Here is a 20467-nt window from a genome sequence, read left to right as displayed (position 1 = left end):
CTTGACTTTCATTGAAAAAAATAAAAATAAAATGAATATCCTTTTGTGTGTGTGTGTGTGAGAACTATTGGTTTTATGGGTGCAAGCAGTAACACGCACTGATGGATCTGAGCAATCAACATCACATTAAACTTCCCCACGCACAGATATACTGATGGATGTATTTGGGCGTGTGTGTGTTTGTGTGTTTGTCAATGGGAATGCAGGTTTGTAGCATTCCAGGCAATACAAAATCAATGCACAGCTTCTGCTTCAGTCGAGTCAAAACAAGTAAAAGGCTTAATCATCCTTCAATGTGACCAGGAACTTATCACTTGCAATCATGTGTAATGGATGTCAGAGGCATAAGAAATATAAAGCTTTTATCTGGTTCAAAACACAGGAACGCAAAGATGCAGATGCACACACACACACACATTTTAAAGCACACCAGGGAGGTGGCCAGACAGCTGCCCAAAAAATTAAATCACGCTCATCTCTCAATAACTCAACAAATGCTTTACACACAGGACATGATGCATTGGTTTAGTTCTAAGACAAAAATGAACTTAATCTTAAAAGCTAATAGTTAATACATGCACATAAAATTCAAAAGTTAATAAATGTTTCATGTTTTTTTTAGTTTCTCAAATCCAAAGAAACCTAGTTTAAATTGCATGATATTATTTAAAAAAAAAAAAAAGAAGAAGAAGAAAAGAAAAAGGATATTTAAAGACATAGTCTTGCCCATAAGCAGATTTATATGCAGTTATATATAAAGGAAAGTACATTTATTGATACATTTAAGTAATACATAAAAAAGGGCACATGGACTCAACTTTAGCGCAGAGAGATGAGCAGTTGTTCCGCATGGCTGGTTGTTTTGTGAGTAATGGTTAGTGATGTCTTGGCATGCCAGTGTCAGGAAAAGGGAGCCAGTGACTCTGTGGGCTTTGTTGCCAATTATCTAGTTGAGTTCCTCTGGATGGTGTGAAAGTCGCATGCAAAGCAAACAAGCTTCTGTTGTCCTTTATCTGATCCTGGAGTTCCGTCCAAATCAGACACCAGGATCACTCATGTGGATAACAGGATATGTGCTAAAACATCTTTAGCACCGGAGTGGGATTACAGAACACACATTCCCAGCATTACTGGCAGTCATCTCCTGTTCATCGCTCTAATTAAAAATCATTAAAATAAGTTTAGTTATCAAAAAATCATTTACATTATTTTTGTGATTAGATATATATCTAGGGTATTAATTAAGAAATACTGTGTCATTTACGATTAATGCAAATGATTACTCTGCAATCTAAATTACACTTTAGCCTTAACTAAACAACATATGAACTGAATTATGTATGAAATTAAGTATGAATTCATGAATTTCTGTAAAATTTTAGAAGCATGATATTCAAATATCTCCCAAAGTCTTCATTTATCAAATGTTTGAGATCTTACTGACTGAATGTTCTATTTATTGTTTTTATTATAAATGTAATGTTAAGGAACATGCATATTATTATTGATACATTACTGCAATAATATGTTTAATACAGTGCATATATTCAAATTGAAAATTTCGTAGATTTATCTGTCAACAGCAGAAATAGTGATGGCCCAAATTTTGTTGCTTTTAACTTATCTTTGCATGGATGCGTAATTATAAATAATAATTAAAATCCATAGACCTATTGCTCTCAAAGTAGGCTACGTTAGGATCAGCTATGGCATATATTTCCATTGCCACAGTCACAAATGTTAAAGTGTAAAGTACACATATTCCTTGCTTAATTTTAAAGTGATAATATTCTGCCTTATACAGCTGTTTTATTTTGAAAAGACAAAGTCAGACTGACTGACCTTGTGAACTTTTACCTTTGAGTGGAAACATGAGGAGTTGTGAAAAATAACCTTCCTGCAAAAATGTATAATAATAATTTAATTTCAAGCTGCATATAATAAAATCACATTCAATTGTTCACCCAAGGGCTTAATTCAAGTTTTAATATTTTAATGTATTTTTAGTTTATTTTTAAGAAACATGATATTGAATTTGAGATTTTTATACCCAGGAAAAGATAACACATTCTATATGCTATAGATAACACTAAAAGCAACACATTCTGGATATCAGTAACTCTGCTGTTGACAGATAAAACTAGTTTTGCCATCCGTGTTGGGAACAACTTTTAAAATAATCATAATTTAAAGCAGTTAAGCTACAGTGAAGCATAACAATAAAACAGCTTAGTCAACTGAAAGAGGCTTTATTATGTACCATTTTCCATAAGGAACAAATTGAAACACATACATTTACAATAAATATGCCATTAAAACTAATAGCCACGCAGGCACTTCTGGTTACCTTTTTCAGGTTAACACAAAATTGGTTTTCTATGATATAAGATTATTTTCTGCCTTACAAATCCCTTCAGATGCAATTGTAATAGACGGGAGAGGTAAACAGGCATTATTAGATAAAGTTAGGCCTAAAACGGTTTTGCTGCTGTACTCTTGAACTGCTCAGCCACTAGAGGGAGACAGATGTGCGGCCCAGGCAGTCTTACGCCCCTGTTGTTCCTGGTGCATCCAGTAGGGGGAGGCTGTACAGTGTGAGCCATCAAAACAGACCAAAGCCACACGAATAAGACGAAGTATGTTAAATAATCGCTATTATTTATTTTAATGTCTATGATTATTGCTCGGCCATCGTGCATTGTTACAACATTTATAATTAAATGTGTAGGTAAAAGTAGATTTCAATTAATTTCAATATTCCAATAAATAGGTCTATATCATTTATACTGAGAGACAATAAAGGTAGCCTACTTAATTGACCCTCATCCGGTAGATGTAAATTGTAACATTTGCATGTAACTTATGCGATTTGTTTTCTTTGGTAAAAGAACTTAGACTTTTGTGTTATCTCTTGCAGATTGGAAATGACTGCATGAAACTCATCTATGAATCATCTATCTTTTTCACATTATTTTATATCAGCTATTTGTTGTTGTTGTTGTTGTCGGTTTCTTCATTTCATATATGAATGGCAAGTGGTATTCTGTTTAACTTTTATTTTACTCTGACAGGGCAAAGACATATACACTGCCAACTTGCATGTATTATTTGACATCTACCAAAAGTCAGAAGTAAAATAAAAAGTATTCTTTATTGGTGTTATTTGTGTGCTTAGGATGTTAATTTGAAAAGCAAGGCAGTGGCCAAAAGAATTTAAAGTTTCTTTACACATTTTCCCAGGATTCTGCCAAGACAGTGCCTGTATACAGTGAAGATCAGGAGCAGATTGATGCGATCCACTCTCACCTGACTTCAGTTCTGGACAGCGCACCCACAGTGACCAGAATCAGATCAAATTCATCATGGATGTACTTTTTCCAGAGGCAGGTCTCATGTATTAGCTCTACTCTGCATGATATCAGATTCACATTTTCTCAAATGGTTTAGCCATAATGTGAGACGATGTTTTTTGTGGTTATTATAAGAGACACTTTTCATTTTGTTGTAAAAAGCTAAACATGCGAAATGATACTTGGCCACTTTGGGTGTGTGATCAATCTCAATTCTTTAGTAGTCCATTATCTGTGCCCTTGCTTTTGTTCAGTCAGTGTACTGTTTGAGTGCATGCATTACTCCGGGATATTGGTTTGTTTGAACTTAGAGGGAGTGTCAGCCACATTAAAAAAAGTTAACATCTTAAGTCATTTGTGGATTAATGCGTATTAGAGATGCGAACCGTTTAAAACGATTCAGTTCGATTTGGTGAACTGGATGATTCGTTCGCGAACCGGAAATCCAGACTGCTTTGATTTGAACTCTCTCTCACAACAGACATGGAAGAGAAGACAATGCTGAATAAAGTCGTCCTTTTTGCTATTTTTGGACCAAAATGTATTTTCGATACTTCAAAATATTCCAAAGGACCCTCTGATGTCACATGGACTACTTTGATGATGTTTTTCTTACCTTTCTGGACATGGACAGTATACCGTACACACAGTTTCATTGGAAGGACTGAGAGCTCTCGGACTAAATAAAAAATATCTTAAACTGTGTCCCGAAGATAAAAGGAGGTCTTACATGTTTGGAACAGCATAAGGGTGAGTTATAAATGACATAATTTTCATTTTTGGGGTGAACTAACCCTTTAAAGAAAAGCAGCAAGCGAGTCATCCTAGGTCATGTTTTTAATAAATGGTGTTTATAATATTGTTGAAGGCCTTCACAAAAAGTTGCCTTTTTCCTTCTCAGATGGCTAAATGACCCTTGGAATTTTAGAAAGGGGTGAATTGTGTTTGTCTTCATAAAAAGCTATGTTTTGTATAGCTGTATGACCACCAATAGTGAATACTAAAGCATAAATAAATATTAAATTAATACTTCATTGATGGCCCACATGATTATACTGTATGTCTGATGGACTAAATATGGTTGATATCTGAATTTAACTTTTTATTTATAAATTCACAACAATGTATATATCACTCAATCTCCTGTATATATGAAACCTACAGTGAATTAGGTAGGTTTATGTACAGTAGATCATGTATCACTACATTGATCCGAATGTGTGTATTATTAATTTTTTAATTCACAAATGTAATAAGTAATGATAAGAAATGGGCATTAGTAATAATAAAAAAATACTAATTCAGTTGTCTCCTGTAGGATATGTACTGTATAGCAACAGTGAATATATTTCTATATGTAGTGCAGATCATCTGATATACTATGTAATTCCTATATTTAAATGCACAAAAAAAGTGTAATGTGTAAAATTAGTATGCTGTTTTGAATTCTGAATGCAACAGGAAAATGTTTGCGTTTGGTGAAAAATAACAGTTTACTTTTAGATACATTTAAGTTGTATTTCTTTATTTACAATGTATTTATATGAACATTGTTTATATTATCAATTTATATATTTATTTAGTCGTGAGTCATTGCTACGATTTAAGTCATCAAATGTTCAATGTCTGAGTTGAGTAATATGCAGAGCCCCCCCCCCCCTTATTTGCATACACAGTAAAAGATATTTCTCAGAAATTACGCCATTTTACTCATTTTCACGCCACAACTTTTTAAATGAAATCGCCAAGACACACAAGACATTTAAGGGTTATTAAACTCGTTAGAAGTGATTCAGTTCAAAGAATAAAATAATAGTAAGATAATTGATAATTGATTAAATTACAAATCAATTAAATCAAATCAACGCCGTGTTCGTCGACTGTACGCCACGTGCAGTGGTTAAGATATTACCCAAGATATTATAAGATATTATTATTAAGGATTACATTATTACCAAAACATGAAACGTCACGAGTGCACCTAAAGACCACCCATATAATGAATATTAAAGAAGATCTTCAGAGATTAGCAAATCAACGTTCACTCTTTTGGTGTCATAACAAAAAGTGGGCGGGGAAAGTTACAAAACGGATCAATAGCGCGGGAGTTTTCATAACAGCGTGTTTAAGGAAGTGTGTTGAATAACCTGACCTGCGTAGACATGGATGCAGATAAAAGTGATACAAGTTTAAAGACGATGCAACTTTTACAGGTAAGCTCGACGTTCGCTCCTTATTTTCTCATTTGCACACTTTATAGAAATACAACACGTGCTCAGTATGTCACACAAATCTTGACACTAACGTTAGTTACCTGCCATAAGCACATATCAATAGATAGTTTATATATTGCATTGTAACGGTAGCTCGCATGCGTTTGAAGTGATTCACACGTATGACCACCTTACACTTGTATAACTTGTTTAGTTCCGCTATTATTGCAAAATTCAACTGTATGTTGTCTTTCCTGAAAACGAGATGAGAACTGATATTTTGATTTAACATCTGATCACAGAACGACTTCGAAGAATTTATTCCTTTAATGAAATGAATTTCATGATACGTTAACCGTCGAATAAAAAACCGATTCCGTCAGCATTGTAGAGTTTTTATGTTTTATAGTAAATTTTCAAAGAAACTGCTTGCCTCAAAGCAGTGATTTTAGCGCACCCTGCCGGACACAGCGAAATAATATTTTTTTAATCCATAACTTTTCATTATTAGGAAAGGACACCTCCTCAGGAGACTGGAAAGGATGGACCCGTGCGTCGGACGTCCCGGAGGATCACAGAAAAACAAAACCGAGAAAAGAAACAAATTTTCCCCCCAAAATGTCTGACATTTATGTCTGAGGTGAAACTACATCCCTTATGGAACGTTTTAGTTCTTACCATATTTATGAATTTGTGTATTGACTTACATATTTTCCTTCAGAAAAATGACCATGTGAAAGAAGAAAATATTCAAGAGACACAAATAAAGCATGATTTGGAATCTCTTCACGTAAGTACAAACACTGCATCAGATGCTGATGGTCCACCTGAATGGCAGAATCCACCTTATCTTTGTCTTATCTTTAACAGGGTAACCGTGGGGGTTTGTCTAAATATGAGCTGGAGCGACTGGAGAATATCAGACAGAACCAGGCCTTCCTCAGTTCCCTTAAGTTACCTCAGGTAAAACTTTGCAGTGAGGCAGGAGAGTAATCTTTATTTATTTATTTTTTTACTTTTTTCCATCTTTGTTTTTTAGCTGTTTTTCCACATGAAACTTGCTTGACCTCACGACTGTAATCGATTTGTTCATTGGTACTGCAGGTTTCTGAAGCTCTGAGACCCAAGCCAAAACCTACTCAGAAAGGCCTGAAAAGGTAACGTTAATAGAAACTATTCAGAATTCAGAAAATATATACAATTAATAAATAATGTGTGACTCTGGACCACACAACCAGTCTTAAGTCGCTGGGGTATATTTTTAGCAATAGCCAAAAAAACATTGTATGGGTCAAAATTATTAATTTTTCTTTTATGCCAAAAATAATTCAGGTATTTAGTAAAGATGATGTTCCAGATATATCTTGGTCAAATATTGTCCGATGCTTAAAAACCATACATCAATGTAAAGCTTATTTATTCAACTTTCAGATGATTTCTAAATCAAAATGTAGAAATATTTACACTTAAGACTGGTTTTGCGTTCCAGGGTCACTTATGAGTAATTTTATGTATTTAAATTTAATAGATTACATTTTATGATATTATTTTTAATTGCTCTTAATGGTCAAAGGTTAAACTCCCCTCCGTCTCACTATCTAACTAAAGTAAATTATTTTAGGGAAAAGACAGAACCAGAGATGCTCCCTGTTCGCAAGTCACTGCGGTTACAGAACAAGGGTCCTCAGAAAGCCACCACTCTAGAAATGACTTTCTCTACAGTCAGAGAGCCTGTAAGTTACTGATATGCATCTGAAGGGTTTATGTTGAACTCAAACAAAACTTTGACCTTTTTTTTGTACTTTGACAAAACCCTTTGAAAAATATTTAATCTGAAATTCATTAAATATGTCTTATTTCAGGAAGAAAAAGCAAGAAAAGCCCCAGGACCAATAGCACTTGATCCAATCAACCTGGACGAACATGTCAGGCTGCCTGAAGATTTGATAAATCTCTGGAATGAGGTCAGTGTCTACATAAAACATTCCTGTATTTAGGGGTGGGCGATCTTCCCAAAATATCATATCACGATCTTGTCACAAAAAAGCAGGATCCAAGATCTGAATAAAGATCTTCCCAATTTTGAGTCTTAATGTAAATACTCATTGTTTTTTTAATAAGTACGTCACCACACATGAAAGACACATGACAGAGATGTGATATCATTTGACCAGCCACAGTCATCTTATAAGCATTCATTGCTGTAGTTTTAACATTATTATCTCTATGGTTTGCAATCGCTTAAAGTAGATTGTAGACATCTTCGAGATGATCACGATAAGAAATTGACAGATCGCCGACCCATACCTGTATTTATCAGGAATTGGTCATATTCCAAAAACCCTTGTTCGTCACCCGAAACTGTTTGATGTCTTCTCTAGGTCCCATTAAAACAAGAAACAGGAATGTCAGATTTGAAATCGTGAGTAACATGTCATAAAAAGAGTTTACCTACACGTGTCATTTTGGTGTCTCTTTTATCAGTTTCAGATAAGGTTTCATCTTGTACTAATTAGTAGTCATTTTTCCTTTTTTGTGTGATGAGACTGTTATATATTGCATATAATATGTCAACAAATTTGTTTTCAGGTACCAACAAATGCTGCAGAACTTATCCATCAATGACGGTTGTGTGGTGAAAGTTGTGAAAGAGCGAATCTGTTCTGCAGCTTTTCACCCCTCTTCATCCAGCTTGCTCATGGCAGCAGGAGACAAGTGGGGCCACGTGGGACTCTGGAAGCCGGTGAGATAACAGTGGACTGTTGTGATTAAAAAGGAGAGATGTTTATGAAAGTGGCAATGTTACATAGGGACTAATGGCTATTCCAGATGTTCTCCGCTTTGCTTGTAATAATGCACAATACTAACTGTGTTTCCCTCAGGATGCAGAATGGGGTGATGATGGTGTAATCTACTTTGAGCCCCACTCTCGTACAGTTACCAGCATGGCCTTCTCATCTCACCCTTGCAACCTTATAACAGTAAGCTTTGATGGCTCTGCACGCAGCATGGACCTGGAGAAAGCAGTGTTTGATGAGGTGAAACATTAGTTATGCATGTCATATCATGTTATGTACTCATTTCCGAAGCTACTGTCTTTATCACATAAACATGACAAAATGCACAATTTAATATTTGAAGGATTAAATACATGTTGCACATCACCTCCGTCTTTCAGAGCAAGCACACAATCTAGAGATCAAATGTAGTCTGATCAATGTGTATTCAATCTGAACAAGGACATTAAAGATCAGATGTTTTAATCTAACTGAAACTTTTAAATTGCCTGTGAATATAAACTGCTGGTCGAAAGGTTTGGGTCAGTATTTATTTATTTTGAAAATAAATACTTTTATTCAGCAAGAATGCTTTAAATTGACTAAAAATTACAGAAAAGGCATTTAAAAAGATTTGTATGTAAAATAAATGTTGTTCTTTTGTACATTTTCTTATCATCAAAGAATACTGGAAAAATGTAAGAAGTGTATTACTGTTTCCACAAAAATATAAAACAGCAGCATTTATAAGAAGAAATGTTACCTGAGCAATTGGTGAGCAAGAGAGATTTTTCAAAAACAAATTAAAAACCTTTTAATGGTAGTGTATTAATGACAGATGTGAAATTGACTACAAAAATAAAAAATAAAAGTAACAAAATATGTATTTTTATAAATCTAATTGAAGTATTTGTAAAACGTAATTAAAAAAAAAAGATTAATTGTATTACTTAACACCCTCTTACCATCAAATATTTCTGTTTTGATCTTGTTTCTTTTCACCATCATAAGTACAACCTTCAACATTTCACAAAAAAACCCTCTGTTCTGTACTCAGGTGTATCGCTCTCCCTCTGGCCTGAAAAGTTTTGACTTTTTGACGACCGACTGCTCCACTTTACTACTCGGTCTATGGAATGGGGATGTTGCCGTCGTTGATCGTAGAACTCCTGAGTAAGAGCAAAATGTCAACACAAATGCTGAGGCTAAATAAACCACAGAAATATATTTATTTTCATCATAATTAATAAAGAACACATGTGATTGCAGGAAGTTACATGAATCTCTGTATACCATGGCTGCAAATCCACTGCGCTGTGTTCATGTCCATCCTGTGCAACAGCATTACTTTGTAGTGGCAGAGAACAGGTATTTCATAATACTTCTTTACTAGAATAATGTTTGGGGAAAAAAGTACATTTTCATAAATAAATTTTCACAAGTTGCAGAGTAAATGACTACATATCCTGCAGACTGAATGATATTGTGTGTGTGTGTTTTTTTTAATTCTTTTAGTTTTGTAAACATATATGACTTGCGCCATCTGAAAAGAAGAAACAATAAAGCAGTTGGTGAACTCACCGGTCACAGCCGCAGCGTATCCAGTGCCTTTTTCTCTCCACTCACAGGAAACCGAGTTCTGACCACTTGTATGGACGACAAGATCAGGTGCTCAGAGATTGCATGCATCACTGCTAAAGTGCTCATATTAAATCTTGAATATTCCTATATTCTCTCTTGAAAATGTACCAGTAGAGGGTGTCAAGAGCATTATGGCGAAGACCATAATTTAGGCCACAAATAGGTTGTATTGGCTTTTTTTTTTTTTCATTAAAGGTGCTGTATGTAAGTTTTTGACTCTACTAAAGCATGCTACAGTCAGTTATTCTCCTTTGAAAATGTCTGTTCTGGGCCGGGAATGTCAGTCTCTGTTCTGTTTTGGGAAACCCGCCCTCTGCTAGTTTACCCAATTGTATTCCAGTACCCTGGGTTGCCAGTTGGCAGAAAACACAGCGCATTTCATTTCATTAATCGTCAAATGCCCTCGTTCCTGTTGGTGTCGTCAATCTGGCAACCTGAGTCTGAGGTGAAGGGGCTGGATGAAAAAAAAAAACCCTCTCCAGTATTTTGAATTTGTACTGCAATACCAAGTTCAACCACTCGGTGTCAATCCTACATTCAGCACCTTTAACTACTAAAACTTTATTCATTTCTTAATAGAGTTGGAAATGCCATCCACTGTCCAAACTGCTTATTTTCTGTAAGGTCATGGGATGCTGGAGCCTTAAGATTTGGAAATGTATTGCAAATGTATTAATTTGCCTTTTTTTTTTTTTTTTCAGGGTATTCGACACTTCCAAAATTAATGGCAGGACTCCTGTACTAAAATCAATTACGTAAGTTTGGGTATTATGTAAAAATCATCTTTTAAATTTGTATTCATTAAAGAATAATGAAAAAAGTATTCCTTTCCACATAAATATTGTGTAGCACAACCGTTTTTAGCACTGATAAATAAGAAAAGTCTCTTGAGCAGCCAAACAGCTTATTTAAATAATTTTGATTTGAAGGATCAGAGGACACTGAAAACTAAAGTAATAGCTGCTGAAATTTCAGCTTTGCCAAAGAATAAATTGTTATACGTAATATTACATTATATGTTAAACATTATAATTCCACAATGTTACTGTTTTACTTATATTTATGACTTGGTTAGCATGAGAGAAGAAATCTTGCCTACTCCAAACTTTTGAACAGTGGAATATCTTTACAAACATCATGATACAGACCTGTTTATAAATCAAAAGAATTACATAACGTGAACAGGGCTGCAAAATATGGTCAAAGAACATATGTGAAATGATGCCCCACAAAGTGGATGAAAACATGTACTAACTAAATGGAATACAAAATATGGTATTACTACTGATGATTAATGCATATGTAATTTCTTCATTTTATTATGACCAGATTTCTAGATTATTTAGCAAATTTGAATTGATGAATTTATGCACATCTGGCCCTTTGCAAAAGTATTTTTATTTTCTTCCTAATAACTTTATTCGAGGTGCCCATTGTAACAGCCTGCTAAATCACTTTTATGCAGGCACAACATGCAGACAGGTCGGTGGTTGTCCAAACTAAGTGCAGTGTGGGATCCAAAGCAGCAAGAATGTTTTGTGATTGGTAGTGTGGACAGGCCTCGCCGAATTCAGGTATATCACGAGAGTGGCCGCCTTCTTCACACTTTTCGAAACATGGACCACCTGACCACGGTGTGCTCCATCACAGCTTTCCACCCAAACAGGAACATTCTGCTTGGAGGAAATTCAAGTGGGAGGCTGCACATATTTACTGACTCTTTTATCAACTAGAAAATCTTAATTCTTTTACCCGTTTGTTGATTTGAGTCCCTCTTTTTCCCTTTCTGTACACCGAAAAGTATTTGCTTTTACTCTGTTTTATATCAAATATGCTATTTGTTTTTGTTCCTGTAACATGTTATAATAAAGATGATATAAACTCTTGAATAATCTTATCTTGGTCACTTTTTTTCCCCCCTAAATAATGCCTCTTGATAAAGTAACTGAACCTAGATTATGATTTGTACCTCTATATTGTATTTTATAACACCTGCTCATCCTGAATTCACTCACACACCAAGTTTATACTGTAGTCCAGTCAGCTGAGCACATTGTCATTCATTTGAGTACATACACTTACAAAAACAACTTTAAAAAAAAAAGTTTATTTACGAATCTACAGAGTTGTCTTAAGAAACCGCTTCTTACGAATGGGACACAGGCCTTATCTCTTTTAGTTTTACCAGAACTCAAACAGTCAGTGACGAAAGAGGCTCATCAGAAGTAATTAATTGGCTTTTTCAAAGTGCAAAATAAATAGCAAATCAATATAACAGAACCGTAATTCTCCAGTAGCTTTGGTACACGGCCCAGGCACACACTCACTCTTTATTCCTCTTTTTTTTTTTTTTTACCCACACAAGCCTATCAACTCATGCAGATATCCAACCATTTACATAGGCTTTACATGTTTTTTGTTTTATGCTATGAGTTTGTGTTTATGTGTGCTGCTGTAAGTAAAGGCAATGTAAATGAAAATAAGTAAATCGACTGCTTTGAGGTACCACACAGATGAAGGCCACAAGGCTGCATGCACCTGCTATTCCCATATTCCCAAACAAAGTTATATTTGGAGGACAGTGTGTATTACGTTACACGAGACTGTATGTGTATGCACCAGCATTTTATGCTGCTAATGTTTTGGTTATTAATGTAACCATGTGATTCACAACATACTAAAAATACAGCGTTGATGTTTGTTCGAGCTGGATCGAGTCAAAGGACTCTTCGCAAAACTACCAGTGCCTTTTTAATTAGAGACAGAACTGGAGTGGCTACCTCATTAAATCAACCCCAGGAGGTCAAGATGAACTCCAACTACCTGCTCATCAACAACTTCAAAAAGGGTAGCAGTGGTTCTCAAAGAGGAACATCTCAATCACCTCATGTTTGATAAGTGCCAGCACAGGCCATTTGTTACTTGTAATTCAGACAGTATTTCTTTATCCTGTACTGTAGTTTCCCACATCTTTTCCAAAGTTATAATAGTCAAGTTCCTGGATGGCAACCTCGGAGAGCTTAGTTAGGTTTGGCGCATCATTATTTTCCATATTCTCTGGTGTTGTAAAATTGAAGTTCTCATCCTCATAGTCCTCATGGGGCTCCATGTCGGGCGGGCCATCTATATTAAACATCAAAATAAAATATTATAAAGGGCGTACGATTATAAGGTTTTACTGCCATGCCAGAGGATGATAATCAGATACTGTTGGGTTCTTCTCACCTTGTCCATCTGGAGAGACGTCCATTCCATGTTTGACTTTCATGTGTCTGCTAAGATTTCCCTTCAGGTTAAATTTACTTGAGCAGTATGCACATTTGAAGGGTTTACTGCCTGCATGGAGGTGCATGTGGCCCAAGAGGTTGTACATTCGATTAAATGATTTTCCACACACCTGTCAAATCCAAAGATCAAAAGAGCTTTACAAACCAGATGGAGAAAGGGTCACATGGAAATGTGTGATAAATGTTTGATGTTTTACCTTGCACTTGAAGGGTTTCACAGGCAGGTGTACGATCATGTGAGTTTTGAGGGTCTGTTTCTGGACAAAAGATTTGAAGCACACATGACACTGGAATGGCCGGACACTGGCGTGGATTAACATGTGTCTCTTCAGGTTTGCAGACAATGTAAACTCTCTGGCACATACATCACACTTAAACCCTTTTATTCCCTGTTAAACACAAGCAAAAACAATCAAATAAACTGTACAAAAAATATTTTAGACCCCAGCAGTAGATAATTAATCTCAATTAGCATGTCTATGAAATATGTTATTGGCTGAAATACTATACTGCATTGTATTTTAAGATACTAATGCAGGCTACATAGATCTTCTGCTACAATGGACACTGTTCACAGGAAAATGGCTGTGAGTGAAAATGAGAAGAAAGAAAAGGGAGGGATGAGAATGAAGAAGGAGGCCTTTCCTTTGGAATCTGCAGCTTAGATGAAAAATGTTAAAATTAATAAACCAATTAATTAGAATCATTGGTTGAGTTTGCAATTAAGTAAACTCAAACCCAATGGAATAAACTGCACAGGGGCCCCAAAAAACCTACTGAAAACACTGCTTTAAGTTACCAAACAGACAGAATAATGTAGCATTGATTGATAATGTCCTGAAATAAGGACATGACCTCACCATAGCAAACCGCAAACATACATAGTTATCCAAAAGCACACTATTGCTTTCTGTACCTTAGTAGCACGGGCCTGAGGCTTGTTTGTCTTGTGTGTGAGGGAGTGTTGGCGTAGCTGATGCAGCTGAAGAAACTGCAGGCCACACTGACTGCAGGAGAAGGAGCGCTGTGTTTGGTGCTTCAGCAGGTGATTCTGCAGCTGGCTGCGGTAGGCAAAAGACTTGTTGCACTGGCTACACTGGAAGGTGGAAGGCCCTTGGTGGCTCACCTGATGACGCTTCAGGTGGGCGTAAGTGGGAAACTCCATTCCGCACTGCGAGCAAACATGGCACCGACCTCGTTCATGCTTTACTTCATGAGCACGGAGTTCACTAGGGTATGCAAAACCACGGCGACAAAAACGGCAACTGTAGGGCTTAACATCGGTGTGCTGCAGCATGTGCCGCTTCAGGTGGCTGGTCTGGGTGAAGCCCTTCTTGCACACTGTGCACTTGTGTGGCCGTGTGCCCTGATGCGTCAGCAGGTGCGTCTGTAGGTGGCTGGGCTGCTTGAAGAGTTTTCCGCAGTGAGGACATGCATGTGGCTTGATGCCATTGTGGCCCAGAATGTGTGTGACCAGATTGTATTTGGAGGTGTACGACTTCTCGCACATGCGGCACTTCCAGCGCTTGAGGCCCTCGCCGACGTCCACGCAGTATGACTCATTGATCTGGATGTTGATGTCCAGTCGGTCAATACGGCGCCCACGGGGTGCCTCTTCTTCCACTGGCTCTGTCCAGAACATCGCCTCATTGTTCTCATCGAAGTCTCCGACTCCTTCCATCTCGCCACCTTCATAGCCAGCCTCGCTCGGCTGAAAGTAACTGCTAATTTCCTCGCCACCGGTTCCTGCTTTCCCCATACCATTTCTCCCATTTTCCCTGACCTCAGTTACCTCATCTACTCCTTTTTCATGTGTTTGGCCCCTGTTGCGTGAAGGTACCTCATGAGGTGCGTGGCCATGGGGATGAGGGTGTAAATGTGGATCGGGTGGAGGATGCGTACTCTTGGGGTCTCGGACACAGGTGGAGCAGCAGTTGTTGGGTTGGGCTTTGGGCAGGACCCTATAGCTGGAGGGATCGACCATTTGCATGCCTTCTCTGGACACCATGTTGTTCATCATGTGAGTGCAGGAGGGCAAACCTGGGGTAACGGCTTCTCCTTTAACGTGCGATGCCATGTCTTGGTGCCCTATAGGGGGTTTGCTGTTCTCGGATTGACCCTGCCACCTTCTCTCAGCACAGCTGGAGTGCATGTGCCCATCCTCACCCAAATTCTCCCCAAGATAGTCACCGTTGGCACCTATAAGCTGGTCGGCGTACTCGTAGTCCATTCTCTCACCTGGCGGAGCAGGGGACTCTTTGGGGTCTCCGGTGTAAAAGCCGTTGGGGGCGATGGTGGCACCAAAGACCTCGTTCTGGGAAATGAGTCCCAACACAGCAGCTTGGGCCAGCGACAGGACCACCACAGGGTCTGTCTGTGTCCCTACATCCATCTGCTGGTGCATGGCCTCAGAGTAACATCTGACCAGCCGCTGTGTCTTCTCCTCCTGTAAAGCACACATACAAACACACAGATTACTTTAGTAGGCCTACATTATCAGTTTGTCTATTTGTTTGAAACTACTTGTTCAAGTGCAAGGTAAAAGATCATTTGCAAACATGTATAGCATGGACTAGTGTAAAACACTATGGAACATTTACTGATGTGGTCAATCTGTATTTTTTTTTTTTTATTGAATTTGATGTTTTGATTATTAAACGTTTTAATAAGCATTAAAACTTTTTTTCTTCTATATTAGTACTTTTGTGATTATATGATTGTCAATAACCTAAAAAGTAAAGATATTGTTACTGATTGAGCAAAACTGAACCAATCTGCATTAGTGGCACCAAACCAAACTGACTGTTTTCAAACAAGTTTCAAACACTCCCCTCATCTTGCTTAGTTTATAAAGGTAACCCCATGACAGTCTCCCACAGCTGGCTAAACCAATATCTATCTGCCTGTGGAAACAAACCACTGCAGTACTATTTGGTGCCACTAATGGTTCAATCAATACACAGTTTTTATTTACTCATGTCATTCCAAACCTCTACTACTTTGAAGAATGTTGGTAACCCAACAGTTGTGGATGCCACTGACCTCAAATTTTTCGACAAAAAAAAAAAAAAAAAGTGACTATATATATATATATATATCCTCTTATTTTTCCACACAAAAAAGTCAGGTCAAAAATGACAAGAGGGTTGGTAAATGACGACCAAATTTTCATTTTTGGGTAAACTATCAGTATAAAACAAGGTAACCCAGTCAGCGCTGTCCAGTTTTTGTTTTACTTACAACCTATCATCTCACTCACTCGCTCGCTCAACACAAAACTACATTCCCTCAGACAGGTGACCCTATTTAAGGACGATTCCACACCTTAAAATTATTTTAACTCTGCTTAAGCGTTGTGCAAATAATGTAACACAAATAAAATATGTAATGATAATTGTGCTGCTAGTAGGCATTTTCAAGAACAACAGTTTTTCCGTAATCTTTTAAAAGACTGGGAAGATACAGTACAGACTGAGGAAAAGAAAAAGAAGAGAGACGGACAGAAGGGAGAGTGAGTGAGTTAACAGAAAGAGAAGAAGAAAGAGAGAAGGAGGGGCAGAGAGTGGCTGGATGAGTGAGTGAAAGCAAGAAAGAGAGAGAATGGGAAAGAAACAGAGATTGAAAAAATTAAAGGGAAAATGAAGGATTAGTGTGTAAGAGAGACAAAGAAGACTGAAAGCAGCTGATGAATTTTGAAACTGAGAAAATAATAATCACTGCAAATAAAACATCAATTCAAAAACAAGATGCAATCAAATACTTAAAATATTCCAATCATTTGATCAGGCCATTCAATTGGGCCGTCCAGTTTAGTGAACACACATACATAAACAAACAATCTGCTAAACAAACTGAGCCCTCAGAGGGCACTGGAGCAGTTGCAAGGGGAACTCACCACATTTTTCTTGGTCTGTGGCTTCAGGTGTTTGAGAGATCTCATTCTGACGCAGAGTCACAGGTTCGAATTCACCCGCTGCCCTCCCCTTCATACATTACATGTTTTCAGTACCAGAACAGACACACTCTCCTCTGTGTTTCTTGCACTCTCTCTCTCTCTGTTCTCTGTGTATGTGTGCTCTCTTTTTCCTCTCTCACTCTTTTTCTCTCTCTGATTTCCCCTCCCCACTCCCCTCTCTCTCTTTCTGTCTGTCTCTCTCTCTCTCTCTGGCGCAAGCAAGAATACACACATACACAGTGCTCTTTTCCCTCACTCCCCTCCCCCTCTTTTTCATTCTTCTTTTCTTATTTAGTTCGTTCTTTCTCTCCATTTCTTCCTGATACTCTCTCACTCAGAAATTCTCTCTTGCATACACATGCGAAACATGGTTTGAAAACACAAACATTCATGCTGTGAAAAGATTATGAGCTCTGCCATTAACATATACGGAATCATGTACAGTATTGTTCAAAAATAATAGCAGTACAATGTGACTAACCAGAATAATCAAGGTTTTCGTATATTTTTTTATTGCTACGTGGCAAACAAGTTACCAGTAGGTTCAGTAGATTCTCAGAAAACAAACAAGACCCAGCATTCATGATATGCACGCTCTTAAGGCTGTGCAATTGGGCAATTAGTTGAATTAGTTGAAAGGGTGTGTTCAAAAAAATAGCAGTGTGGCATTCAATCACTGAGGTCATCAATTTTGTGAAGAAACAGGTGTGAATCAGGTGGCCCCTATTTAAGGATGAAGCCAACACTTGTTGAACATGCATTTGGAAAGCTGAGGAAAATGGGTCGTTCAAGACATTGTTCAGAAGAACAGCGTACTTTGATTAAAAGTTGATTAGAGAGGGGAAAACCTATAAAGAGGTGCAAAAAATGATAGGCTGTTCAGCTAAATGATCTCCAATGCCTTAAAATGGAGAGTAAAACCAGAGAGACGTGGAAGAAAACGGAAGACAACCATCAAAATGGATAGAAGAATAACCAGAATGGCAAAGGCTCAGCCAATGATCACCTCCAGGATGATCAAAGACAGTCTGGAGTTACCTGTAAGTACTGTGACAGTTAGAAGACGTCTGTGTGAAGCTAATCTATTTTCAAGAATCCCCCGCAAAGTCCCTCTGTTAAAAAAAAGGCATGTGCAGAAGAGGTTACAATTTGCCAAAGAACACATCAACTGGCCTAAAGAGAAATGGAGGAACATTTTGTGGACTGATGAGAGTAAAATTGTTCTTTTTGGGTCCAAGGGCCACAGGCAGTTTGTGAGACGACCCCCAAACTCTGAATTCAAGCCACAGTACACAGTGAAGACAGTGAAGCATGGAGGTGCAAGCATCATGATATGGGCATGTTTCTCCTACTATGGTGTTGGGCCTATTTATCGCATACCAGGGATCATGGATCAGTTTGCATATGTAAAATACTTGAAGAGGTCATGTTGCGCCTATGCTGAAGAGGACATGCCCTTGAAATGGTTGTTTCAACAAGACAATGACCCAAACACACTAGTAATGGCAAAGTCCTTGGTTCCAAACCAAACAAAATTAATGTTATGGAGTGGCCAGCCCAATCTCCAGACCTTAATCCAATTGAGAACTTGTGGGGTAATATCAAAAAATGCTGTTTCTGAAGCAAAACCAAGAAATATGAATGAAATTGTGGAATGTTGTTAAAGAATCATGGAGTGGAATAACAGCTGAGAGGTGCCACAAGTTGGTTGACTCCATGCCACACAGATGTCAAGCAGTTTTAAAAAACTGTGGTCATACAACTAAATATTAGTTTAGTGATTCACAGGATTGCTAAATCCCAGAAAAAAAATGTTTGTACAAAATAGTTTTGAGTTTGTACAGTCAAAGGTAGACACTGCTATTTTTTTGAACACACCCCTTTCAACTAATTGCCCAATTGCACAGCCTTTAAGAGCGTGCATATCATGAATGCTGGGTCTTGTTTGTTTTTGACAATCTACTGAACCTACTGGTAAACTTGTTTGCCACGTAGCAATAAAAAATATACTAAAAACCTTGATTATTCTGGTTAGTCATATTGTACTGCTATTATTTTGAACAATACTGTACGTCACAGCACGCAACAGAAAGAAGATGAACAGAAGGAAGCGGCAACAAAGCAAATAAAAGGTATACACAAGATGTATTCTATAAAACAATACTGATTGATTATATGAAAAGGAGTAGGTAATGGAAATGCATAAGTAGATGAAAAAAAGTGACAGGTTCGATATGCAAAAACAACGCTTCACCCCATACTCCAGGCAGAACAGAGAGGAGCGAGCATACATGCATCTGAGAGAGTCTGTGCCAGACGAGGACCTTTTGGCCTGTGCGCTGAGAAACAGGGGCGTTCAGCACATCTCTCTGTTGTAATGCTCAGCAGACTATGTGTGATGCATTTGCATTTATGGTATTATATGAGTATCCATTCAAATTCAAAGTTCAAACTGTGTGTAAAGCCGGTAACGATGCATTTAAACTTTGCTGTTCTTTAAATGTCTTCACATTCATATGCCAACACTTCCATGTGAGGGTGCACAAATACAGTCTACATGATCCAAAAAGATACATATAAGCACACAAACAAAACTAAAAATAAAAAGAAATATACAATACATGTGTTGTATTAAAGTAATGAAATGGAAATTTATTTCCTTTTGATATGCATCACAATACAAAAAAAATATCGATTGCAACTTCATTATGTCGCAGCTTTAACTTGGTTTGGACAAAATAACTAATTACAAGCTGTATATTTGAACAAATAAGCAATAATGTATGAGAGCCTATGCTATATAGTAACAGCTTTGATTTTTGCATTATTTAGCTTGATTAACCTGTAAATAATAGATAACTGTATAATTATGGAAATGCATATGCATCCACAGTCATGGAAACAAGAGGAACAAATCTGTGTGAATTGTTTGTGAAGTCATTCTGACGAAGTCACAATTTATGTAAGAATGGTTTTATGAACCACTCATATACACACACAAATTCATTCGGCTTGTGTTTAATGAATGGGTCCCATTGTTAAGAAGTGATTAAAGTTCATTCAAAACTGTTGGATATAATTACACCTTATTACATACATTTGCAATTATTAAGTATTGATTTGGGATTTAAGATTAGTAGATATGCCTCCATACAAAATGGTTGAGAAAGAGAAGGATTGTCAAAGAAGAAAATGGAGGGATGAGGGAGGAGAAGAGAAGCCTTTACCAGTCAGGACAGATAGA

The 20467-nt window shown here is 37.3% G+C and overlaps 2 protein-coding genes across 2 annotated transcripts; one reads left to right on the top strand and one right to left on the bottom strand.

The window, feature by feature from the left end:
* Window positions 1-5426: 5426 nt before the first annotated feature.
* LOC113052286 (WD repeat-containing protein 76) lies at window positions 5427-11936 on the top strand. Its single transcript, XM_026216714.1, has 15 exons — window positions 5427-5563; window positions 6075-6203; window positions 6285-6353; window positions 6434-6526; window positions 6668-6720; window positions 7185-7296; window positions 7426-7527; window positions 7945-7985; window positions 8153-8306; window positions 8446-8601; window positions 9398-9513; window positions 9610-9708; window positions 9856-10008; window positions 10683-10736; window positions 11447-11936. The coding sequence occupies exons 1-15, from the start codon at window positions 5513-5515 to the stop codon at window positions 11712-11714; spliced, it is 1650 nt and encodes a 549-aa protein (XP_026072499.1). The 5' UTR covers window positions 5427-5512; the 3' UTR covers window positions 11715-11936.
* Window positions 11937-12072: 136 nt separating this feature from the next.
* On the bottom strand, window positions 12073-17379 carry LOC113052284 (zinc finger protein 710-like). The gene is made up of 5 exons (XM_026216713.1): window positions 17164-17379; window positions 14185-15714; window positions 13466-13657; window positions 13207-13378; window positions 12073-13104 (listed from the first exon to the last, which is right to left on the bottom strand). The coding sequence occupies exons 1-5, from the start codon at window positions 17206-17208 to the stop codon at window positions 12926-12928; spliced, it is 2118 nt and encodes a 705-aa protein (XP_026072498.1). The 5' UTR covers window positions 17209-17379; the 3' UTR covers window positions 12073-12925.
* Window positions 17380-20467: the final 3088 nt, after the last annotated feature.

This window comes from Carassius auratus, chromosome 32 (genome assembly GCF_003368295.1).
Source record: "Carassius auratus strain Wakin chromosome 32, ASM336829v1, whole genome shotgun sequence".
NCBI lineage: Eukaryota > Metazoa > Chordata > Actinopteri > Cypriniformes > Cyprinidae > Carassius > Carassius auratus.
This window is presented reverse-complemented; position numbering and strand designations above follow the sequence as displayed.